Source organism: Pholis gunnellus (assembly GCF_910591455.1).
Source record: "Pholis gunnellus genome assembly, chromosome: 6".
In the NCBI taxonomy this organism is placed as follows: domain Eukaryota; kingdom Metazoa; phylum Chordata; class Actinopteri; order Perciformes; family Pholidae; genus Pholis; species Pholis gunnellus.
The window spans coordinates 27,416,116-27,443,163 of NC_136532.1; the positions used below are offsets into that span (position 1 = coordinate 27,416,116).

Genomic DNA, 27,048 nt, shown 5'->3' on the forward strand with positions numbered 1-27,048 from the left:
AATGTCTGAGGATGTTGTAATAAACAGTTAATAACACGTAACATCCACTAAGTGTTGCTTGAGACATTAAAGCTCCCGGTTATGACTGATTGATACTACGGACAATATACTGTATGTTGACTGTTTACGTGAGTAAAGGGCGGATAGAAAAGACCACATAGGAATGTTATTAGAGGTTAACGTCTCACCAGAAATCACCAAACCAACACCTAAGACTCTTTAAAACACATTTATTTAGAGGAATGAATTATTGTCATGTGGTGTTCTGTGCATGAAGATGACCTGTTTCTACTTACATGTATTAAAGATGAACGACATCAGCTGGGGTTTGATAAATACACAGGAACACTGAGCAGTTCTACTGGCAGCAAAGCACTTCTTCATTATTTGATGCAGCATTTTGCTCATAAATTCAGTATTTGATGACCCGGATTAAGATGAAATGTGTCAATGTGTAAATGTGAAGCACTTATTGAAGATATTCCATGTTTTTGTGATGTCCACTTCCTGTTCAAGCATCCAATAATGACTCATAGCTTTACTTCAGACAGAGCTCTGACGATGCGCTCCTATAGGCTGACTGGCATCAGCTGTTTGCAGAATGCCCCTCAGTCATTGGTTCATTCACTGCTCTGAGCCCAGTAACGTCCAATCATATTCATGCAGCGGTACGATGCGGACGTGATAACCTGACAGTTCTGTCTTCATGCAGTCAGGACTCTGATTGTTCCAGCAGAGGGAGACTTTACTCATCTGAACACTGTCGCTAGAAACTGTGAAGTCATTTATTCACAGATTGTTTTGAGTCACAAGCTTCATTCTTTTGGAAGATTTTCTGAACAGAAGTTGAAATTGTTGAAATGTTTCCTTTGTCTGAACTTTGTTCTATTGTTCATTGTTCAGCCATTACAAACACAAGTCTTTGGTGGAGACATTTATCCATTTCACAGATAAATCAGGTTAACTGTAACCACTGTCTGGCCCATTTATAACAAAAAACTATCAATCAAAAGTACATTTATTCCAATCAGTACTCCTGTGAGTTACTACAGTGAGCGCTCAAAGCTGCTCAACAAGTTCAAACTGATTCAGACGAGGAACAACAAGGTCCCATCTGCTTTCTACCTCGGGGTGATCGATCATGAGATAACATGCAGACGACATATTGACTATATTAATGGTAGAGTTTCAAAGTCAAGAGCAACGCTGTATAAATCTAGAGACGTATTAACTTTAAGGCCTCGCATATCCTTTACTGGTCTCTTATACTTCCTTATATCTTATTGTGAGGAGGTGTGGGGGGGTCAACCTATAAAACATGTTGAAACTCAACAGTCTTGTTACAGAAACGAGCTCTAAGTATCATGAAGAAAGCTGGTCACTACGTCACACACATCCATTGTTTGTCAAATCTCCAATTACAAAATTGAACGACATCAGAGGAATGAAATGAGAATCATTTAGAATGATGGAGTTTAAAAACAGGAAATCAAATGTGTTTAAAGTCTTTGTTACGTCATTTGAAGGAGTCACGCCTTTTCTTTACTCCCAACTCTGAACTTTCACTTCAGTCTTTGACTGATGGCGCAGCAGAAAGTCCAGCTGGTGAGTAAACGACTAAACATATTCACAGACATGTAGAATAATAAATCTAGTAGACCAGGGGTGGCCAACCCGCGGCTCGCGAGCCGCATGCGGCTCTTTGCCCGGTTTCATGCGGCTCTTACGTTCATATCGAAGTTTGTATTTGTGTTTTTTTAATGTTCGTGTTCGCTTCGCTTGAGTTAAATACGGTATTTTCGTCAAACGCGCATGTGCGGCCACAGATTACGTTCCTCGTCGACCCATTTAACGCCGAGACGGACTGTTTGAAAGCCCCGCTTTAAGTAAAAATGTAAAAGTCGGACAATTTACAAATATCCGTTGTATCGCGCAAGGCGGAGCTCCTCCCCGATCCGCACGCGCCGCGCACACCTCCACCAGCGTATGTGACAGCAGCAGCAGCAGCCACCCTCCCCGCCGACGAAGAAGGAGCAGCAGCACCCCCCCCCCTCACTGGCAGTTCAGTATAATATAAAACACACACACACACACACACACACACACACACACACACACACACACACACACACACACACACACACACACACACACACACACACACACACACACACACACACATAGACATATACACGAGTGTTTCCCCTGGTTTACAGCTCGGGGTGCGAACACAAACACTGAGAGGAATCATGTGTTCATGTGTTTCTTTTAATGACAGCAGTCAATAGAACAACTGAACAATAATTTGAACTACATTGAACTAAACATCAGAACATTTCCTTCTATGACATTTATCCACAATGTTGTCACTGCAGTGACTTTCTGGGCTTCTGGAGGAACATTTCCAGAGCCTCTTGATATTTATGCATCTATGTATTTATGCATGTATGTATTGTATTTATTTACTTACTTACTTACGTACTTACCAAGATCAGTCAGGGGGAGTGTTTCCCCTCTGACAGCCAAGCTGGGTCAGAACCTGTCATCCGGTGGTGACTGAACTTTAGCTGCTTGTGGGGGGGGGGCAGCACGTGGGCTCTTGTCTGTACTTGGACCCGGAGCAGCAGAGATTCTCGAGTGTTGCATCTTCACCACATGGAGCGTTTAAAACACGCAGATATTGTTTCTGCTGTTCAGCTGGTTGATGCGACATATTTTCCAATGCGCGCTCTCTGTCCGCTGTGGGGAGTGTGCTCACCTGTGTGTGTGCGTGTGTGTGTGTGTGTGTGTGTGTGTGTGTGTGTGTGTGTGTGTGCGCGCGCATCGGGGCGGAACTCCGCCGTGCGCGATACAGAGAACAGGAGAATTGTAAACACGCGACCATGTAGAGACAGAATGACATGCTGTCTGTAGATAAGATCCATAACATGAGGCTGTTTAGTGTGTTTAATAAAGAACACGGTGTAGAGCTGTTCTATAGGAACCTTCAGGACTTCTGTTGTGATCTGGTGCTGTAGAGAAAATACAATTAAACTAAATGAACACCTTCAAACGTCCCCTACCATTGGATCAGGGGAGAAACACTGTACACATATATATATAATATAATATATAGAACATGTGTGTGTACTGAGATCCTCTATGGAGCTTGTTATAGGAGGTAAAGATCAGGAGAAGTGAACATGAAGTGTAATTATGAACACTGATGTTAAATGAAGCTCTGATGAGTTTTCACTGTTAATTCATCATCTCTATGAAATGTTGATGCTCCATGAACGAGTTCACATGAGACTGAGGAGCTCTGTAGAAGATCAGATGTCCACTTTGCCTCATATGTAGCTGACAGAGTTCTCATGTGTCCTTACCTCCTCCTCCCTCACTCCCTACCCTGGTGTTCTCATGTCTCCTTACCTCCTCCTCCCTCCCTCCCTACCCTGGTGTTCTCATGTGTCCTTACCTCCTCCTCCCTCACTCCCTACCCTGGTGTTCTCATGTGTCCTTACCTCCTCATCCCTTGTTTTAAAAAGCTAAATACGTTCTTAGCATTAATATTGAGTATAATATAATAGTATAATAATAAATAAGTAGATGTTCTGCTCTGATGTGTGACTGTGAGGTCAGGCTGATCTGGGATCAGCTCTTTCTCTGCAGTTTCTCCTCAAACTTGTCAGACGGGTCTTGAGTAGCTCGCCTGTAGAGACTCGTCCTGACGAGAACACGCAGTTTGGTGCGATACAGATTTCTCCCAAAGCTGAATGTGAGGACGCTGATTGGCTGAATTGTTCGTCATTCATTCATTTCTTTAATCATCAAATGTGTGAACTGCTTCACAGACCTCCTGTGAGCTGCTGAGACAAGCAGACAGAGAGGACGAGCAGGAAAAGCAGATCTCATATTTTACACATATTACTGGGTCGCTTTATTATTTTATTCTTTACTTTTATTGGCTGAAGGGGGGGAGGGCCAACCGCCACTGTGTGTGTGTGTGTGTGTGTGTGTGTGTGTGTTAGTGTGTGTGTGTGTGTGTGTGTGTGTGTAGGTGTGTGTAGGTGTGGTTCCTTTTGTTCCTCTTCAATAGTTTCCAGTTGGTCAACAGCTGCTCTTGAACAGAGAACCTGTAACATTGTTTCTATCAGAGCTCAGTCTTCATGTCTCTGATGATGAACTGTGACGTTGACGTGTTACAGGACAGCTGGTGAAGAAGAGCAGTTCGTCTTCATCAGACACAAACACACACACCAGTAAGTTCTCTCTGTCTGTCCGACGTCTTCATCACTTCACTGTGTGACGTCTTCATCATTTCACTGTGTCTGTCCAACGTCTTCATCACTTCACTGTGTGTGTGACGTCTTCATCACTTCACTGTGTCTGTCCAACGTCTTCATCATTTCACTGTGTGTGTGACGTCTTCATCACTTCACTGTGTCTGACGTCTTCATCATTTCACTGTGTCTGTCCAACGTCTTCATCACTTCACTGTGTGTGTGACGTCTTCATCATTTCACTGTGTCTGTCCAACGTCTTCATCACTTCACTGTGTGTGTGACGTCTTCATCACTTCACTGTGTCTGTCCAACGTCTTCATCATTTCACTGTGTGTGTGACGTCTTCATCACTTCACTGTGTCTGACGTCTTCATCACTTCACTGTGTCTGTCCAACGTCTTCATCACTTCACTGTGTGTGGCGTCTTCATCACTTCACTGTGTGTGTGACGTCTTCATCACTTCACTGTGTCTGTCCAACGTCTTCATCACTTCACTGTGTGTGTCCAACGTCTTCATCACTTCACTGTGTGTGACGTCTTCATCACTTCACTGTGTGTGACGTCTTCATCACTTCACTGTGTGTGTCCAACGTCTTCATCACTTCACTGTGTGTGTGACGTCTTCATCACTTCACTGTGTGTGTGACGTCTTCATCACTTCACTGTGTGGCGTCTTCATCACTTCACTGTGTGTGTGACGTCTTCATCACTTCACTGTGTCTGTGTGACGTCTTCATCACTTCACTGTGTGACGTCTTCATCACTTCACTGTGTGTGTGACGTCTTCATCACTTCACTGTGTCTGTGTGACGTCTTCATCACTTCACTGTGTGACGTCTTCATCACTTCACTGTGTGTGTGACGTCTTCATCACTTCACTGTGTCTGTGTGACGTCTTCATCACTTCACTGTGTGTGTGACGTCTTCATCATTTCACTGTGTCTGTCCAACGTCTTCATCATTTCACTGTGTGTGTGACGTCTTCATCACTTCACTGTGTCTGTGTGACGTCTTCATCACTTCACTGTGTGTGACGTCTTCATCACTTCACTGTGTGTGTGACGTCTTCATCACTTCACTGTGTCTGTGTGACGTCTTCATCACTTCACTGTGTGTGTGACGTCTTCATCACTTCACTGTGTCTGACGTCTTCATCATTTCACTGTGTCTGTCCAACGTCTTCATCACTTCACTGTGTGTGTGACGTCTTCATCACTTCACTGTGTGTGTGACGTCTTCATCACTTCACTGTGTCTGTGTGACGTCTTCATCACTTCACTGTGTGTGTGACGTCTTCATCACTTCACTGTGTCTGTCCAACGTCTTCATCACTTCACTGTGTGTGGCGTCTTCATCACTTCACTGTGTGTCTGACGTCTTCATCACTTCACTGTGTCTGTCCAACGTCTTCATCACTTCACTGTGTGTGTGACGTCTTCATCACTTCACTGTGTGTCTGACGTCTTCATCACTTCACTGTGTCTGTCCAACGTCTTCATCACTTCACTGTGTGTGTGACGTCTTCATCACTTCACTGTGTCTGTCCAACGTCTTCATCACTTCACTGTGTGTGTCCAACGTCTTCATCACTTCACTGTGTGTGACGTCTTCATCACTTCACTGTGTCTGTCCAACGTCTTCATCACTTCACTGTGTGTGTCCAACGTCTTCATCACTTCACTGTGTGTGACGTCTTCATCACTTCACTGTGTGTGACGTCTTCATCACTTCACTGTGTGTGTCCAACGTCTTCATCACTTCACTGTGTGTGTGACGTCTTCATCACTTCACTGTGTGTGTGACGTCTTCATCACTTCACTGTGTGGCGTCTTCATCACTTCACTGTGTGACGTCTTCATCACTTCACTGTGTGTGTGACGTCTTCATCACTTCACTGTGTGTGTGACGTCTTCATCACTTCACTGTGTCTGTGTGACGTCTTCATCACTTCACTGTGTGACGTCTTCATCACTTCACTGTGTGTGTGACGTCTTCATCACTTCACTGTGTCTGTGTGACGTCTTCATCACTTCACTGTGTGTGTGACGTCTTCATCACTTCACTGTGTGACGTCTTCATCACTTCACTGTGTGTGTGACGTCTTCATCACTTCACTGTGTGTGTGACGTCTTCATCACTTCACTGTGTCTGTGTGACGTCTTCATCACTTCACTGTGTGTGTGACGTCTTCATCACTTCACTGTGTGTGTGACGTCTTCATCACTTCACTGTGTGACGTCTTCATCACTTCACTGTGTCTGTGTGACGTCTTCATCACTTCACTGTGTGTGTGACGTCTTCATCACTTCACTGTGTGACGTCTTCATCACTTCACTGTGTGACGTCTTCATCACTTCACTGTGTGACGTCTTCATCACTTCACTGTGTGACGTCTTCATCACTTCACTGTGTGGCGTCTTCATGTCTTTGTGTCGTCCCTGCAGGAGAACTTGTCTCTGGTGTTCTCAGCAGTGACATCATGGCGACAGCAGCACCTGGTGAGTTCAGTCACTTCATGAGTCTGTCCACATGTTACACACATCACACAATAAGTGAGTGAAGCTCAGTGAAGTTCTCTCTACAGATGATCATAAAAAGTGTCACGAAGCTGAAGGAGAGACAGACGAGGCTTTTCACAGACTCACCGTTACATCAAGAGAAATGAAGTTGAATTCATATGTTGCTGCTCATCTTCTCCTTCATGTCCTTAAACACAATGATTGATGTTCACGCTGAGTCATGTTAAAGTTAAACTAACAGTCATTCTAGAACTAAAGTGCTGCAAAGTTGATCTTTTGATCAGTAATAATAAACTAATAATAAGTTGTGTGCATTGACAGCACAGTGTTGTGTATCCAGTAACTGAGTAAATTGGTGTAAAAAGCTGAAGGGAAGTGACGGCACTCAGCTTCATTTATCAGACACAATAATGAGTTAAAGTAACAGAATTTATCATTAGATTTAATTTAAGACGCCTTCAAAACCTTCAAAAATATATATGAATCAATTGAATATCATTTCTCAGGGTTGCTGCAGAGCTCTTGGTGTAGTGTACCTTCATGTTGTTTTATCAGTTCTAGTTCATCTGAATTCTGGGAAACATTTTCAAATGTTCTCAGATGCACCATGTTGTTTTTCAGTCTTGAGTTGCTTTAATCTGAGTTCTGCATGTTGACTCTCTTGTAAACATGTAAAGTTAAGAATACTAAATAATCAACAGCCATTCATCATTTCTGAACCAGTGTCTCTTTAATTAAAGATAACATGTGAATGAATCAACGTTCTGTTTTCTTACAGTCTCAGATGATCTGCAGCCTCTGAAGAGAAGCAGCAGCTATGAATTCCTGCCTCCTTACAGTGAGTTAAACTGAACTGAGTCAGAAACATTCTTGTGTTCATTATAATCTGATTACAGTGTTTTCAGGTGATGGGTCACTGGTTCATGTTCAAGTTTCAAGATGACAACAGCTGACACGTTCACTCTAGTCCACCTTTAAAAAGCTGTGACTTCCTCCTTGGTTATGAATCTAGTTTTATTGTTTTCATTTTGGTTCAAGTCTTGAATTTGAAAAGTAGTTTTTTACTAATCCAGTGTTTTCTTCTCAGTGTCTGAGCTGAGGGTTGTTCTGCTGGGGAACAGCTGGTCTGAGAGGAGTTCAGTGGGGAACTTCATCCTGGGAGCAACTGGATTCAATACTGAGGAAGAACCAGATCAATGTCTGAGATTCAGCGGACGGTTAAAGGAGAAAACGATAGTCGTCATCAACACTCCAGATCTGCTGCACCCCAACATCTCTGAAGACAAACTAAGACAACATGTAGAACTCTGTGTGAGTCTCTCTGATCCTGGACCTCATGTGTTCCTGCTGGTTCTACAGCCTGAAGACTTCACTGAGGAACTCAAACTGAGACTCTGCAGAGTCGTGGAATTCTTCAGTGATCAATCATTTGATCGTTCATTGATACTGATATCAACATCTAGAGAGGAGAGTTCAGCTTTCATGGACAAAGACCAGCCTTTAAAAGACCTGATCAGAATGTGTAGATACAGATACCTGAACCTGAAGAACCTTGAACTTCCTGAGCTGTTAACACGTTTGGGTCAAACTGCAAAGGAGAACAATGGAGAACATCTGATCTGTGAAGTATTTAAAGATGCAGCAACAGGTTTTGATCTGGGAAGTCTGAAACATGCAACAGAAGTCAGATTTAGATCTGATCCTCCAAAACCTGCTGGTGAGTCCAGAACAGTCATTCAGGTCATGAATAATGAATAACTTAATATTCACTTTACTTACTTTGACATGACTTCTTCTACAGAGGTGAATGTTCCCAGTAAAATGACTCCGCCCCCCCAGAGTAAGTCAATCACATGTTGTTATCCAGTTACACACAGTAGCAACAACACAACACTGATATATATGAAATATACAGAATGTTGATATCTGTAGTATCAGTCAGTAGAAAATGAAATGGCCATTACAGTGAATCAATAACGTTGCTGACTGATAAGGATCCATAATGAGCAATCTAACATATTTACAGTTATGCTAATTGAAATATTTGTTTCATGGAGAATTATGGTTCATATTTATAAATGTGGAAACATGGATTTTGACACAATGAGCAACAATCATTAATGTCTGCAGCCCTCTTTGTTAAATGAATGATGTTTTACTCGTATGATGAATTGTTGAGTGATGAGAATCTGCTCATTGGAATCTTCTAACTAATATTATATCTGTGTTGTTTCATAGCATCTGGACTCAGGATTGTGATGTTTGGAAAAAGTGAGGACAAAAAGAAAACGCTCTGCAACTTCATCTTTGGGAGCAAAGTGCTTCAATATTTTAAAATAAACCCAAACAACAAATGTGAGGTCGCCCGTGGATGGTGGAGAGAACATCCTCTAACAGTGGTGAAGACTCCAGACGTCTTCAGTCTGTCTGAGAAATCAATCAGAGACGAGATGAAGAGCTGTGTGAGTCTTTGTCTACCTGGACCAAATGTTCTGCTGCTGTTAGTGAAGCCTTCTGATTTCACTGAGGAGAACAGACAAACACTGAAGTTCAGCCTGAGTTTGATTGATCAAGATGCTTTTAAACACTCAATGGTCATCATCACACATGAGAGGGATGAAATGAGTTTCTCTGTTAATGAACTCCTTAATGATTGTGGAGGAAGACACTACAGCATGTCAGGAAAAGACCACACACAGTTAATGGAGAAGATTGAGAACGTTGTCTGTGAAAACAGAAGGACCCACCTCACCTTCACTGAAGACACCATCAGACCAAAGTCTGACCACATGAAACCATCTTTAAACCTGGTTCTGTGTGGGAGGACAGGAGCAGGGAAGACTTCAGCAGCCAAGGCCATTTTAGGTCAGACAGAGCTTCATTCAGTCTCCAACTCATCAGAGTGTGTTAAACATCAGGGAGAGGTGTGTGGACGTTGGGTTTCTCTGGTGGAGCTGCCTGCCTTGTATGGAAAACCTCAGAAGGCAGTGATGGAGGAATCACTCAGGTGTATCTCCCTCTGTGGTCCTGAGGGCGTCCATGTCTTCTTCCTGGTCCTACCTGTGGGTCCCCTCACTGATGAAGACAAGGGAGAGTTAGAGACCATCCAGAACACATTCAGCTCTCGGGTCAATGACTTCACCATGATTCTGTTCACTGTGGAGTCAGATCCTAAAGCTCCAGCTGTTGTTAACTTTGTGAAAGAAAACAAGGAGATCCAGGAGCTCTGTCAGAGCTGTGGAGGAAGATATGTTGTTCTCAACATCAAGGACCAGCAGCAGATCCCAGAGCTGTTGGATTCTGTGGAAAAGATGAGACTGAAACCCTCTCACACTGAACCATGCAGCTACACAACAGAGATGTTTGCACATGCTCAAATAGAAAAGAACACAGCACTACAGGCTGAACTGAAGAGCCTGAGAACAAACAGTACGGTCACCTGTAAGTATTGTACATTTTAATGTTTATATTTAAATAATAATGAATCACTAGAAAATTTCGCAAGAAATTTTGACAGTGTGGCTTCTACTGCCGGAAGACGTCGCAATATGTAGCTACACACGCCGATGTTACCGGTAGTATCGTTGAGGTTCGATTGAGATATCGCTTCTTTCTTTTCAGCATTTAAGATCCATGCTAGTTTTCTTATGTGTATTGAGAGGGACCCCTAGTCATGGTCATTACTTTATAACAATGAACAACCCACAACTAACGCTCTTTAACAGAGCAAATCACAACGACACAACAGTCTGTGACACAAACAATTTGTAACACTAATCATTTTACATTTATAAAATTACACCGCCGAACTGCATGCTGGGTACAGCTCACTCGCCTGCTAGCAAAACAGTCTGCTAACAGCTGGGAGAGGCTCCGTTGCTCCAGTAAAGTTTTTCACATGATCTGCTCTTCAACTCATCATTCCTCTCATGTAGTCATATCGGAGCAATAGGAGCTACGGTTATGGGGGTTTGAGGATTTGTTTGAGAGGTGTTTCCCTGCTTTTTCTCCATGAACAGGCTGCAGGCGCACAGGTGATTCTGATTGAGCTAATTAGTGAACGGAGACTCACAGTGTGTGTATGTGAGTCTGTGAGCCTCTGTTCACTAATTAGCTCAATCAGAATCACCTGTGCACCTGCAGCCTGTTCATGGAGAAAAAGCAGGGAAACGCCTCCTCACATTACGTGATGCCTACTAGTAATGCCTTTGGAAATGATGGGAGCTTACGCTCCCATCATTTCTCTATTTGAGATAAATACATTTGTTTGAGAAGCCTTTGGAAATGATGGGAGCTAACGCTCCCATCATTTCTGTACGAACCTCATTCTGAGCTTCATGTTAAGATACAGTTAATCTATGGGGCTTTTATTTTGAAAGGGTGGGACTGGGTGGGTGAGAGAGGGGGAGAGGAGACATATTCATAATGTTTGACACAAACACAAAGGTTATTAAATGACAGGCTTCATCACAAGTATTCCAGTTAGGATTCACTCTGTGGGGCTTTTATTTTGAAATGGGAGGGGGGGACAGAAAGATTAGTGAACAGAGACTCACAGTGTGTGTATGTGAGTCTGTGAGCCTCTGTTCACTAATTAGCTCAATCAGAATCACCTGTGCACCTGCAGCCTGTTCATGGAGAAAAAGCAGGGAAACGCCTCCTCACATTACGTGATGCCTACTAGTAATGCCTTTGGAAATGATGGGAGCTTACGCTCCCATCATTTCTCTATTTGAGATAAATACATTTGTTTGAGAAGCCTTTGGAAATGATGGGAGCTAACGCTCCCATCATTTCTGTACGAACCTCATTCTGAGCTTCATGTTAAGATACAGTTAATCTATGGGGCTTTTATTTTGAAAGTGGGACTGGGTGGGTGAGAGAGGGGGAGAGGAGACATATTCATAATGTTTGACACAAACACAAAGGTTATTAAATGACAGGCTTCATCACAAGTATTCCAGTTAGGATTCACTCTGTGGGGCTTTTATTTTGAAATGGGAGGGGTGGGGGGTGGACAGAAAGATATAGAGAAACAGAGTGAGTGAGTGAGACAGGCAGACAGACAGAGCGAGAGAAAGACAGACAGAGAGAGACAGACAGTGTGTGTAGAGAGACAGACAGAGAGAGCCTGCGTGCGTGCGTGTGTGTAACTGGTTGCCATGGTGAGGACGCACCTGGCGTTAGAAGCAAACTGATTAAGAAACGTTACAGTAAACAGTGATTTTGAAACAAAACTTTTTAACAAAAAGTAGGAGTCTGAGTGCCAAAATAAGGATACCGTGAGAAAGATAAGACTCTTGCGAACATGGTGATGTGCTTTTTTATGTTAGTGGTGTTAAAAATGTGAGCTCCAGAGCAATGTACAAAAGTGGTACCGTCTGCTTTCTTTGAGAAATGAGTGGTCAGATTTAACATTGGTCTCTATGGAGCAGAAAGCTGGTTTTCCTGTCAATTAAGGTCTGTAGTGCAAAATGTGTAAATGTGCTGGATTCCACAGTCATTTCTCTAGACCAGCACACCATTAGCTAACTTTTTGCTAAAAATAATGCATGAGGTGTGCAAATTGTGGCACTCTGAGCAATTTGTTTTCAGAAATCACAAAATATTTTCCTGCTCTGCTCCACTCTAACAATTATGCCCTCACTTTAGCCCTTAACGAGCTGCGCAATACACACCCATTATAAAATCTGAAATGGAGCCAAAATGTTCCTGAAACTTCATCTGCGACTTCATGAAAACTGTGCTAGCTATCAAAATGTCCATTTGGCTCAATAACCTCCAGCGTTTTGTCTACGTTTTAAACTTTAAATCATTTTTCTATCTTAAAGTATGGCTTGTCAATATGGGTCCAAAGTTCAGTGTTTTTTTTGCTCTCTTCACGCCGAAACCCCATTCAAGTCTATGGGCCAATTTTGCTCCGTTTTTCGGGATTTTCGGGAAAACCGCTGGGCGAATCTCTTATAAAAGTCTTAGCACACCATTCCCGATCGGGCCGCACGTTCGGATATACTTTTCACGCCGCTGTTGGCAACGCTGTGTGACTAGATACACGCCGAAATTCGGGGTGGCAGATGGAGAATAAGAAAAATAAGCCCGCAGGATTACAGTCAGTGTGCTTTGGCACAGGCAGTTCTACTGCCTTTGTGCCACAAAGCCACACTGAATAAAGAGAAACAGGATAACAATACTTGGAATGCTTAACAGCATTCCAACAATAAAGAAAACAGGATAACAATACTTGGAATGCTTAAAAGCATTCCAACAATAAGCCCGCAGGATTACAGTCAGTGTGCTTTGGCACAGGCAGTTCTACTGCCTTTGTGCCACAAAGCCACACTGAATAAGCCCGCAGGATTACAGTCAGTGTGCTTTGGCACAGGCAGTTCTACTGCCTTTGTGCCACAAAGCCACACTGAACTAGAAAATTTCGCAAGAAATTTTGACAGTGTGGCTTCTACTGCCCGAAGACGTCGCAATATATAGCTACACAGGCCGATGTTACCGGTAGTAGTTGCGGTTCGATTGAGATATCGCTGCTCTCTTTTCTGCATTTAACATCCATACTCTTGAATTTAATCTTGTATAACAGTTTCAATTTCCTGTACATGTGAGTTTTTCACACACCAAGCCGGATCAAGTGCTGTCTGTCTTCAACAGGCAGTTAAATATATTGTCCACTGTTAATGGTGTTAGCCTTGGAGCTAGTTTTCTTGTGTGTATTGAGAGGGACCCCTAGTCATGGTCATTACTTTATAACAATGAACAACCCACAACTAACGCTCTTTAACAGAGCAAATCACAACGACACAACAGTCTGTGACACAAACAATTTGTAACACTAATAATTTTACATTTATAAAATTACACCGCCGAACTGCATGCTGGGTACAGCTCACTCGCCTGCTTGCAAAACAGTCTGCTAACAGCTGGGAGAGGCTCCGTCGCTCCAGTAAAGTTTTTCACATGATCTGCTCTTCAACTCATCATTCCTCTCATGTAGTCATATCGGAGCAATAGGAGCTACGGTTATGGGGGTTTGAGGATTTGTTTGAGAGGTGTTTCCCTGCTTTTTCTCCATGAACAGGCTGCAGGCGCACAGGTGATTCTAATTGAGCTAATTAGTGAACGGAGACTCACAGACACACATGACTTAGAGATATATGTGATGCAGCTCAGCCAATCAAATATGGGTATTCTGACAAGTTTCCTGATTGTGAGATGTACACACACCATGACACAAGTGGGCGAGACGAGGAAAGACTTGGCAGAGCAGGACAATATTATGGTAAGCTATAAATATTAAAACATAGATCAATCTCCAAATGAGAAAATTGCCAAAGAGATAAGTCGTGAAACAGGAATGGTTGGACTTGTATAGGCAAATTGCTCAGATGGACAGGTGTTTGAGAGTGAGCTGATTGGTGGAAACACATCTCTTAGAGATTTTTAGGGGAGATTTTTAAACCTCCTTTCCATCTCTGCCACTCACTCACTCTGTCCATCTAACTGTCTCTCTCTCATCTCTCTCTATCATACAGTCATTGAGGTCTTAGATATTTTTAGAGAACTTCCCTCCCATTTCAAAATAAAAGCCCCACAGAATGAATTCAAACTGGAATTTTGTGATGAAGCTTGTCATTTAATAACCTCTATTTGGGTTTCATAAATTCAGATTCTGTCTCCTCAGGAAACTGACAGTTTTGTACAATCCATATTCTGAGCTTCATGTTAAGATACAGTTCATTTACGGGGCTTTTATATTGAAAGGGTGGGACGGAATATATTTCCCTTAATATCTATAAGTGACTGTGTTCACTAATTAGCTCACTTACTAACACCTGTCCATGGGAGAAATTTGCCTATATCAGTCAAACCACTCATGGTCCAAGACTGTGATCTCTCTGGCAATTTTTCTCATTTGGAGATTGATCTATGTTTTATCATTTACAGCTTTCCCAGCTATTGTCCTGCTCTGCCAAGTCTTTCCTCGTCTCGCCCACTTGTGTCATGGTGTGTGTACATCTCACTGGAATCAGGAAACTTGTCAGAATACCCATATTTGATTGGCTGAGCTGCATCACGCATATCGTTAAGTCATGTGTGTATGTGAGTCTGTGAGCCTCTGTATGTTTATAAACATCACTAACGAGCTCATAGAAACACCTGTGTGAGAGATTAGAGTGAACAGCGATTTTCAACAAAACTACCTGTATGAACTACCTGTGAACATATGCCCTTTATACCAAAACCATGAGACTAATCAATAAAATATGGATACCGTGAGAAAGATAAGACTCTGCCGAACGCGGCTGATGTGTTTTTTATGTTTGTGGTGTTAAAAATGTGAGCTCCAGAGCAATGTACAAAAGTGGTACCGTCTGCTTTCTTTGAGAAATGAGTGGTCAGATTTAACATGGAGTCTAATGGAGCAGAAAGCTGGTTTTCCTGTCAATTAAGGTCTGTAGTGCAAAATGTGTAAATGTGCTGGATTCCACAGTCATTTCTCTAGACCAGCACACCATTAGCTAACTTTTTGCAAAAAATAATGCATGAGGTGTGCAAATTGTGGCACTCTGAGCAATTTGTTTGCAGAAATCACAGAATATTTTCCTGCTCCGCTCCACTCTAACAATTATGCCCTCACTCTAGCCCTTAACGAGCTGCGCAATACACACCCATTATAAAATCTGAAATGGAGCCAAAATGTTCCTGAAACTTAATCTGCGACTTCATGAAAACTGTGCTAGCTATCAAAATGTCCATTTGGCTCAATAACCTCCAGCGTTTTGTCTACGTTTTAAACTTTAAATCATTTTTCTATGTTAAAGTATGGCTTGTCAATATGGGTCCAAAGTTCAGTGTTTTTTTTGCTCTCTTCACGCCGAAACCCCATTCAAGTCTATGGGCCAATTTTGCTCCGTTTTTCGGGATTTTCGGGAAAACCGCTGGGCGAATCTCTTATACAGGACATAGCACACCATTCCCGATCGGGCCGCACGTTCGGATATACTTTTCACGCCGCTGTTGGCAACGCTGTGTGACGAGATACACGCCGAAATTCGGGGTGGCAGATGGAGAATAAGAACTAGAAAATGCATTTCCTGCTGAAAATGCGTTGGAATGCTAAAAGCTGAAATTAATTGCAAAAACATTACTGAAAATAGATATCCAATTAAAAAAAAATTGCAAAAAGCTTAATAATTCAAAAAGTTTAAAGATTACAAATGGCTGAAAATACAGAAATGGGAGACTACCTGTCTGAAAAATGTTGTAGCCTGAAAGCATTTAAACTGCACTGCTGAAAACCCTTCTAGTTGAAATGTTTAACTATGGCATCTGTAGCTGAAAGTATGAGAAAGAAGAAGGCTTTGAAAGTTGAAGAAGTTTAAGAGGATTTGAAGATTTTCTCCATAGATATCCAATTAAAAAAAGATTGCAAAAAGCTGAATAATTCAAAGTTTAAAGCTTACAAATATGAAAAGTCATATCACTCCTCTCCTGAAAGAGCTGAACATTTTAATATTTGAATGGTTTCTGTGGCTTAAAAAATGTCAGCAGTAGCGATATTTGTTTTAGTAGTAGTAGAAGTTGTAGTTCTAGTAGAAGTATTATAAGTAGTAGAAGTATTAGTAGCATTAGAATAAGTGTGTGTGTGGGGGGTCCTCTAAAAGTATCCAAGACCTGAATGACTGAATGAGAGACACAGAGAGAGTTAGAGAGAGAAGTGTATGTGCGCGTGTGTCTGTGAGTCTGTGTGTTTATCAACATTGCTGATTACCTTAATCACGAACACCTGTGTGCCAGCAGCCTGTTCATGGAGAACAGACAGGCAGTTACATGGACTGAGTGAGTGTGAGAGAGAGACAGACAGGCAGACAGACAGTTACATGGACTGAGTGAGTGTGAGAGAGAGAGACAGACAGGCAGGCAGACAGACAGTTACATGGACTGAGTGAGTGTGAGAGAGAGACAGACAGCCAGACAGACAGTTAGATGACTGAGTGAGTGTGAGAAAGAGACAGACAGGCAGGCAGACAGACAGTTATATGTACTGAGTGAGTGAGTGAGACAGACAGCCAGACAGACAGTTAGATGACTGAGTGAGTGTGAGAGAGAGACAGACAGGCAGACAGACAGTTAGATGACTGAGTGAGTGTGAGAGAGAGACAGGCAGGCAGACAGACAGTAATATGTACTGACTGAGTGAGTGAGACAGGCAGACAGACAGATATATGTACTGACTGAGTAAGTGAGACAGGCAGACGGAGTTTTATGTACTGAGTGAGTGAGACAGACAGACAGACTCAGACCGTTAGATGGACTGAGTGAGTGAGACAGGCAGACAGACAGTTATATGTACTGACAGAGTGAGTGAGACAGAGAGGCAGACAGACAGACAGGAGGTCTAAAAATGCCTTTGACTGAATATCTCCAAGTCGTGTGTGTGTGTAGAGAGAGAGCGTGCCTGCGTGCGTGTGTGTAACTGGTTGCCATGGTGAGGACGCACCTGGTGTTTATAAACATCCCTAATTAGAAACACCTGTGTGCCAGCAGCCTGTTCATGGAGAACAGACAGGGAAACACCTCTCAAACAAATCCTCAAAAACCCCATAACCGTAGCTCCTATTGCTCCGATATCAATACATGAGCGGAAGGGTGGGTTGAACAACAGATCCTGTGAAAATTGTGTCTGTAGTGTAAAAAATGTGGCTAAACTGGCGATGTAGAAATGGGGTACCGAGTTCTGTGGAAGATGTTTTTGCAGCAAGATTTAACATTGGTCTCTATGGAGCAGAAAGTTGGTTTTTCCTCTCAATTAAGTCATTTTCTGCCAAATGTGTAAATCTGTGGGATTCCACAATCACTTTTTAACGAGAAGACAGGATTAGCTACTGTATGAACTAAAAAATATATATGAAGAGTGTAAATTGTGGAGTCGAAGGCAAAAGACAAATATTTTTTTCACAAGAATCTGAAGCTGCTCTTCACTCTAGCGGTGACATCACGCACTCTAAGCTGCGCAATACACACCCATTATAAAGGCAGAAGAGGACTGAAAAAATCATAAAAGTTAAAATGGGACAGTTCAAAAAGTATAAAAGATATAAAAAAGATTATAACATACAATAATAGCTTAAGATTTTCTCTGTATTTTAAAGTTGAAATGGTGTCTGTAGCTGAAAGTATGAGGAAGTTGAAGGATTTGAAAGTTGAAGAATTATTTGAATTATTTGAAATATTTGAAAATATTCTCCATAGAAACCCATTCAAAAAAAAAGGCAGAAGAGGACTGAAAAAATCATAAAAGTTAAAATGGGACAGTTCAAAAAGTATAAAAGATATAAAAAAGATTATAACATACAATAATAGCTTAAGATTTTCTCTGTATTTTAAAGTTGAAATGGTGTCTGTAGCTGAAAGTATGAGGAAGTTGAAGGATTTGAAAGTTGAAGAATTATTTGAATTATTTGAAATATTTGAAAATATTCTCCATAGAAACCCATTCAAAAAAAAAGTTGCAAAAAGCTTAATAATTCAAAAAGTTTAAAGATTAGAAATATGAAGAGAGATAGCACTCGTCTCCTGAAAGAGCTAAACATTTTGATATTTGAACGGTTTCTGTAGCTTAAAATATGAAGGAGCCTTAGCGTGCCAAAAAACGTACGGAAGAAATATAATAAAAAGAGGAATAAAGAAGAGGATAACATTACTTGGAATGCTTAAAAGCATTCCAACAACTAGAAAATGCATTTCCTGCTGAAAATGCGTTGGAATGCTAAAAGCTGAAATTAATTGCAAAAACATTGCTGAAAATAGATATCCAATTAAAAAAAATTGCAAAAAGCTTAATAATTCAAAAAGTTTAAAGATTACAAATGGCTCAAAATACAGAAATGGGAGACTACCTGTCTGAAAAATGTTGTAGCCTGAAATCATTTAAACTGCACTGCTGAAAACCCTTCTAGTTGAAATGTTTAACTATGGCGTCTGTAGCTGAAAGTATGAGAAAGAAGAAGGCTTTGAAAGTTGAAGAAGTTTAAGAGGATTTGAAGATTTTCTCCAGATATCCAATTAAAAAAAGATTGCAAAAAGCTGAATAATTCAAAGTTTAAAGCTTACAAATATGAAAAGTCATATCACTCCTCTCCTGAAAGAGCTGAACATTTTAATATTTGAATGGTTTCTGTGGCTTAAAAGATGTCAGCAGTAGCGATATTTGTTTTAGTAGTAGTAGAAGTTGTAGTTCTAGTAGAAGTATTATAAGTAGTAGAAGTATTAGTAGCATTAGAATAAGTGTGTGTGTGGGGGGTCCTCTAAAAGTATCCAAGACCTAAATGACTGAATGAGAGACACAGAGAGAGTTAGAGAGAGAAGTGTATGTGCCCGTGTGTCTGTGAGTCTGTGTGTTTATCAACATTGCTGATTACCTTAATCACGAACACCTGTGTGCCAGCAGCCTGTTCATGGAGAACAGACAGGCAGTTACATGGACTGAGTGAGTGTGAGAGAGAGACAGACAGGCAGACAGACAGTTATATGTACTGACAGAGTGAGTGAGACAGAGAGGCAGACAGACAGACAGGAGGTCTAAAAATGCCTTTGACTGAATATCTCCAAGTCGTGTGTGTGTGTAGAGAGAGAGCGTGCCTGCGTGCGTGTGTGTAACTGGTTGCCATGGTGAGGACGCACTTGGTGTTTATAAACATCCCTAATTAGAAACACCTGTGTGCCAGCAGCCTGTTCATGGAGAACAGACAGGGAAACACCTCTCAAACAAATCCTCAAAAACCCCATAACCGTAGCTCCTATTGCTCCGATATCATTACATGAGCGGAAGGATGGGTTGAACAACAGATCCTGTGAAAATTGTGTCTGTAGTGTAAAAAATGTGGCTAAACTGGCGATGTAGAAATGGGGTACCGAGTTCTGTGGAAGATGTTTTTGCAGCAAGATTTAACATTGGTCTCTATGGAGCAGAAAGTTGGTTTTTCCTCTCAATTAAGTCATTTTCTGCCAAATGTGTAAATCTGTGGGATTCCACAATCACTTTTTAACGAGAAGACAGGATTAGCTACTGTATGAACTAAAAAATATATATGAAGAGTGTAAATTGTGGAGTCGAAGGCAAAAGACAAATATTTTTTTCACAAGAATCTGAAGCTGCTCTTCAAGCACTCTAAGCTGCGCAATACACACCCATTATAAAGGCAGAAGAGGACTGAAAAAATCATAAAAGTTAAAATGGGACAGTTCAAAAAGTATAAAAGATATAAAAAAGATTATAACATACAATAATAGCTTAAGATTTTCTCTGTATTTTAAAGTTGAAATGGTGTCTGTAGCTGAAAGTATGAGGAAGTTGAAGGATTTGAAAGTTGAAGAATTATTTGAATTATTTGAAATATTTGAAAATATTCTCCATAGAAACCCATTCAAAAAAAAAGTTGCAAAAAGCTTAATAATTCAAAAAGTTTAATGATTAGAAATATTAAAAGTCATAGCATAAAGGTCCTTAAAGAGCTGAACATTTTGATAGTTGAACGGTTTCTGTAGCTTAAAATATGAAGGAGCCTTAGCAGCGTACGGAAGAAATATAATAATAATAAAAAGAAGAATAAAGAAGAGGATAACAATACTTGGAATGCTTAACAGCATTCCAACAATAAGCCCGCAGGATTACAGTCAGTGTGCTTTGGCACAGGCAGTTCTACTGCCTTTGTGCCACAAAGCCACACTGAATAACACTTGTTCTGTCCTACTCCATCCAGTGCACATTATACCTGGCGGTCTATACTGTTCCAGCTGTCACCATTAAAGTAACTGCAGGTCTTCTTGTTCCACAGGTGATGAAGAGAAGCAGAGCCCAGAGTGTCTCAGGATCGTGCTGATAGGAAAGACTGGCAGCGGAAAGAGCTCCTCAGGAAACACCATTCTAGGAAGAAAGGAGTTTGAAGCTGAATCGAGCCAAAAGTCAGTCACCAAACGTTGTCAGAAAGCAGAGAGTGAAGTGGACGGTCGTCCTGTCGCTGTGGTCGACACTCCTGGTCTGTTTGACTCAACTTTGTCCCATGAAGAGGTTAATGATGAGATGGTGAAATGCATCGGTCTTCTGGCTCCTGGACCACATGTCTTCCTGCTGGTGTTACGCATTGGTAGATTTACACCAGAGGAAAAGGAGACATTAAAACTCATCAAGGAGGTCTTTGGGAAAAATGCTGAAAAGTTCACCATCATTCTTTTCACTGGAGGAGATACATTACAGCACGAAAAGCGGTCCATTGATGACTACATTGAAAAGAAATGCGATGAATCATTCAAGTCAATGATTGACACATGTGGAAGAAGGTACCATGTGTTTAATAACTATGAGGAAGGAAACAACATGCAAGTCAGTGAGCTGAAGACCAAGATTGAGGAAATGGTGACAATAAATGGAGGCCGCTGCTACACTAATGAGATGTTCCAAGAGGCCGAAGCAGCAATACAGAAGGAAGTGGAGAAACTTCTGAGGGAAAAGGAAGAAGAGATGCAGAGAGAGAGAGAGGAGCTTCAAAGAAAATATGAGGAAGAAATGGAAACAGTGAAGAGAAGAATGAAAGAACAGGAAGCAGAAATTGAAAAGGAGAGAAAACTGAGAGCAGATCAACTTGAAAAAATGAAGGAAAACCTCAAAGAACGTGAGGAGAGAAGGAAAGAACAGATGATGAGAGAAGAAGAAGAAGGCAGGAAGAGAAAACAACAGGAAGAAATTCAACAACTAAAGTGGAAACAAAAAGTTAAAGCTTTGGAGCAAAAAATAAGAGAAGAGTCCGAATCAAAGGAAACCATTGACAGAAAGCTGAAGGAGAGTAGAGAAGAGATGAGAAAGGAACGAGAGAATGAGGAGAAAAAACAAAAAGAATTGTGGGACAAACAACATCAAGAGAATGAACGATTAAAACAGGAGGAGCAAACAAAACTGAAAAAGCTTCAAGAAGAATATGAGAAGGAAAAAGAAAATGATGAAAAGAGAAGAAAGGAAGAAGATCGAATTAGAAAGGAGGAAGAGGATAAAAAGCAGAAAGAGTTAGAGGAAGACTTCCAAACACAACTGGAGAGTTTAAAGAAGAAGTATGAAGAGGAGGCCAGAATTAAAGCTGAAGAGTTCAATGAATTCAAAGACAGGAAGGAAAAGGACTTTGCAGCTTTGATAGACAAACACATTGAGGACGTGATGAATCTGAAACAACAGCAGGAGGAAGCGATGCAGGATCAGCAGAAGGACTATGACAACCTCAAGGAACTTAAACGCCACACAGAAACAACTCTGAAGCAAAGTATGGATGAACTACAGAACAATCATAAACTAGAAATGACTGACTTGATACTGACACTGCTGACCAAAAAGAAAGAAAACAGGAAGAAAATGAAGGCAATGCAGGAAACACACAAAAAAGAGGCAGACAACCTTAAAAAATTGATTTGGGCCAAATACCAAACTAAAGACAAGGAACAAACTGATGAATTAAAGAAAAAGCACAATGAAGAAAAAGAAAAAGCCAAAAACAAGAAACCTTCAACCCAAAGCAAAGAAGATCAAGACATAAGAATGGCTAAACTGTCCATCGAACACAAACAACAAATGAATGAGCTGAAACTGCAATTGTTGACACAACAGGAACAAATTCTGAACAAAGAAATTTCAGAATTACAGAAACAACATGAACAAGAGTTGGATCAATTCAGACAGAAACTTTTGAAAGAAAACCAAGAAAGAATAGATGAACTGCAGGAGAAACAGAAACAACAAGTGAAGGAGTTGAAACAGCAAGTTGTGACCAAAGACAAAGACGGTCAAGATCAAGAAATGGATGAACTGCAAAAAAAGCATGAAGAAGAAATGAATGAGTTGAAAGCAAAGCTTTTGGCCCCAGAGGACAAGTCCTGCTGCATTGCATGAGCAGAGTTGACGATTACTAAATGAGACACAAAAGCAGCTCCTTCTCTAAACAGAGCTGCTGGTTTGTTGAGCTCACTGGTATTATTGCTCTGAACTCTGCAGACCGATCAATCACAAGCTGGATTCACTCACCAAATCTGAAGACTTTCTGGATTCAGCCTGAGTCGAGCCGCTACAGGAAGACGTCGGATTCTATTAATGAAGAACTGTTCCTTCAGCTGAGGGAAGATTCAGATAGTTCACAACTGATGATCATTCTCAACAAGAGTGTTTTAACCCTCAAGATGAACAACAAAGTAAAGTTCATGTTTCATCAGCAGCCTTTGATAATGTTGCAATGATGACGTTAACGTAACGTTTTATGAATGATGTCCGTGTGTTTGTGTTTGTGTTATGTTCCAGCGGTTCTGTTTTATTTCCAGTCAGATTCCTACAGATGTACAGCACGACCATTGTAACCTGACACTTTGCTGATACAGTCTTGCCAACGCTGGTTGCTGCTGCAGCGTACTTGCCACAGTCTGCAGTTCCAGTTTATGAAGTAAATAATCACATTCATTTCTAGAGTCTTTGGTCAGGCAATGGTCATGTTATAGTTGGCGTATATGCCACGCCAGAAGCAGAGCCCTGCTGTGTTTCACTCTTGTCAGGGCCTGATCACCTGATGTGTATGTTGGGATCCAAGCAGCGGATCAACTTTCTCTTCACTGACAATGATGTGAGCAGGCTGATTAACTGCTCAAACACCTTTCAGATAGAGAACTTTATTTATCCCCAGAGGGAAGTTAAAATGTCACAGCAGCCAGACGAATCAGACAAATCAGACAATGAATCAAACACAGACAAGAGTTTACTCTACTCTGCTTTACTCAAAAGATGTAGCTTCTGATGACGTTTTACTGTTATTGGCTTGCATCTTAAGAATAGATACATTTTCTTATTAAATATTCACCTTTTTACAAAATGATTTATTATTTTGCCACACGTTCATTTAAAGTTAGCCAGAATGTTTTCTGTGCTTGAAATGGATTCATGAGGAAATCTCAATATGCTTCCTGCAGAGTTGTAGCATGGAGGTAGATGTTGTCTTCAGGATTGAAACGTGATACCTGCTGATACATTTACTGTGTTGAGTAGAGAGCAATAGTCTTGAATGTGTCAGTGTGAATACGTTTCTCAGTTTGACGGATCGATTATTTACCCGGATATCAGACGCTCAGCTGTCACAATCACAGCTATGAGAAGCTTGATCTACAATCATTTTAATGACCGTGGTATCACCATGACAGCCTACAGCTGTTCACTCTCACTTTACTCATCAAGCTGAGTTCATATATACAAGCATCTATAACATGATGATAGGTTAAGGGTTATGCTTTCAGTTACCTTCACTTGGATTTACTGTCAAATATTATTTCTACATGCATTTGTTTGTCACATTGATTTAATTTTGTTAAGTCATCATTTTACAAATTGTGTTTCTTTTGCTTATCTTTACATATTGCGATATCTGGAAATGTGTGATCATCTTGTTCATGAATAAATTTGAAAAATAACAAAGAATAACGATTTGTTTCATATCTCAGTGTGAGCGTTTCCTCAAAGAGGTCAACCAGAGTTCACAGGCAGGTGTTGATCTTTGTACATCTCAGATCATCTAGAGGGTAAAACACAGAACAGACACATAGCTTTTGTCTTTTTCATCTTATTTTGATGTACAACAGGCCAGCTGGTACACACATAGCTTGGGATGGAGATGAACACCTCCCTGTTCAGCACACAGACTCTGAACAAGAAAGCTGATCATCACCTCAACCTGCTGAGGAAGCTCATGACTTCTAATGTCAGCGAGGACATTTAACCTGGTTCACAGGTCACTCATTGTGTCAACGGTTCATCCTGGTACCATCCCCTCACCACCAAACACAACACGTCCCCCAGACCCAATCAGACCGGCACAATGAGAGGTTCACCGGGTCATCTGAACCGTTAGACCCTGTCAGTGATCAGGAAAGCCACTCTGATCCATCAGGACCCCTTTCACCCCGTCTACCAACACATCCAGTTACTGCGATCCTGATGATGATAGCAGGAGAGATTGATGGACGGCCTGTCGTCGTGGTCAAGTTTTATTAAAGTTTGTTTCAACATCAAAGACATGAGTTATTTACATATTGTTATTTTAAACATCGGTGTCGGCCTAGAATTTCACAATCAGAGCCTCCGTACTGAAGAGCAGCGTTGAGAAAACTACTTTCAAATGTAATCAATTACTCGTTACAATTTAAACAGTAAATACTTACTTTACTTGTTAAATGACTTTCTGTTACTCAGCTCAGTTCCATTAAAGCCTCCACAAGAATATTCATGTGAATACTGTGACTTTGTTAAAGAACTGATCAATGACGTGAAAGGAGATACCAGGTCTTTATTAACACGAGGATCAATACTTTAATATTACAACAGACAGTCATTTTTACCAACAATCAATATTTCCCTGTTTGCTTTCTGTGTTTATTTTCTCTGTTTAAGCATGTTAGAATCTACCATGATTCTAATATTTTACATTTTTAAGTACTATCTTGTTCAGTACATTTACCTTTTTAAAATAAATATGTATGTATTATCAGTTCTATTCAATAAACCCTCTAAAAATGAATTCATTTGTTGTGTTTTTTGTATTAATCGTCCTCCAGAGTTGGATCCTTTCCTCTTTGTGGTTCTATCAAGACAACGCTGTCAGTGGAATGTCTGAGGATGTTGTAATAAACAGTTAATAACACATAACAGCCACTAAGTGTTGCTTGAGACATTAAAGCTCCCGGTTATGACTGATTGATACTACGGACAATATACTGTATGTTGACTGTTTACGTGAGTAAAGGGCGGATAGAAAAGACCACATAGGAATGTTATTAGAGGTTAACGTCTCACCAGAAATCACCAAACCAACACCTAAGACTCTTTAAAACACATTTATTTAGAGGAATGAATTATTGTCATGTGGTGTTCTGTGCATGAAGATGACCTGTTTCTACTTACATGTATTAAAGATGAACGACATCAGCTGGGGTTTGATAAATACACAGGAACACTGAGCAGTTCTACTGGCAGCAAAGCACTTCTTCATTATTTGATGCAGCATTTTGCTCATAAATTCAGTATTTGATGACCCGGATTAAGATGAAATGTGTCAATGTGTAAATGTGAAGCACTTATTGAAGATATTCCATGTTTTTGTGATGTCCACATCCTGTTCAAGCATCCAATAATGACTCATAGCTTTACTTCAGACAGAGCTCTGACGATGCGCTCCTATAGGCTGACTGGCATCAGCTGTTTGCAGAATGCCCCTCAGTCATTGGTTCATTCACTGCTCTGAGCCCAGTAACGTCCAATCATATTCATGCAGCGGTACGATGCGGACGTGATAACCTGACAGTTCTGTCTTCATGCAGTCAGGACTCTGATTGTTCCAGCAGAGGGAGACTTTACTCATCTGAACACTGTCGCTAGAAACTGTGAAGTCATTTATTCACAGATTGTTTTGAGTCACAAGCTTCATTCTTTTGGAAGATTTTCTCAACAGAAGTTGAAATTGTTGAAATGTTTCCTTTGTCTGAACTTTGTTCTATTGTTCATTGTTCAGCCATTACAAACACAAGTCTTTGGTGGAGACATTTATCCATTTCACAGATAAATCAGGTTAACTGTAACCACTGTCTGGCCCATTTATAACAAAAAACTATCAATCAAAAGTACATTTATTCCAATCAGTACTCCTGTGAGTTACTACAGTGAGCGCTCAAAGCTGCTAAACAAGTTCAAACTGATTCAGACGAGGAACAACAAGGTCCCATCTGCTTTCTACCTCGGGGTGATCGATCATGAGATAACATGCAGACGACATATTGACTATATTAATGGTAGAGTTTCAAAGTCAAGAGCAACGCTGTATAAATCTAGAGACGTATTAACTTTAAGGCCTCGCATATCCTTTACTGGTCTCTTATACTTCCTTATATCTTATTGTGAGGAGGTGTGGGGGGGTCAACCTATAAAACATGTTGAAACTCAACAGTCTTGTTACAGAAACGAGCTCTAAGTATCATGAAGAAAGCTGGTCACTACGTCACACACATCCATTGTTTGTCAAATCTCCAATTACAAAATTGAACGACATCAGAGGAATGAAATGAGAATCATTTAGAATGACGGAGTTTAAAAACAGGAAATCAAATGTGTTTAAAGTCTTTGTTACGTCATTTGAAGGAGTCACGCCTTTTCTTTACTCCCAACTCTGAACTTTCACTTCAGTCT

The 27,048-nt window shown here is 40.9% G+C and overlaps 1 protein-coding gene across 1 annotated transcript; it reads left to right on the forward strand.

Annotated features, from left to right (window-relative positions):
• The first annotated feature begins 1,555 nt into the window (after positions 1–1,555).
• On the forward strand, positions 1,556–25,368 carry LOC306697262 (uncharacterized protein). The gene is made up of 8 exons (XM_079161072.1): positions 1,556–1,605; positions 4,188–4,241; positions 6,711–6,764; positions 7,564–7,623; positions 7,873–8,502; positions 8,587–8,625; positions 9,024–10,226; positions 20,633–25,368. The coding sequence occupies exons 3-8, from the start codon at positions 6,746–6,748 to the stop codon at positions 22,726–22,728; spliced, it is 4,047 nt and encodes a 1,348-aa protein (XP_079017198.1). The 5' UTR covers positions 1,556–1,605; positions 4,188–4,241; positions 6,711–6,745; the 3' UTR covers positions 22,729–25,368.
• Positions 25,369–27,048: the final 1,680 nt, after the last annotated feature.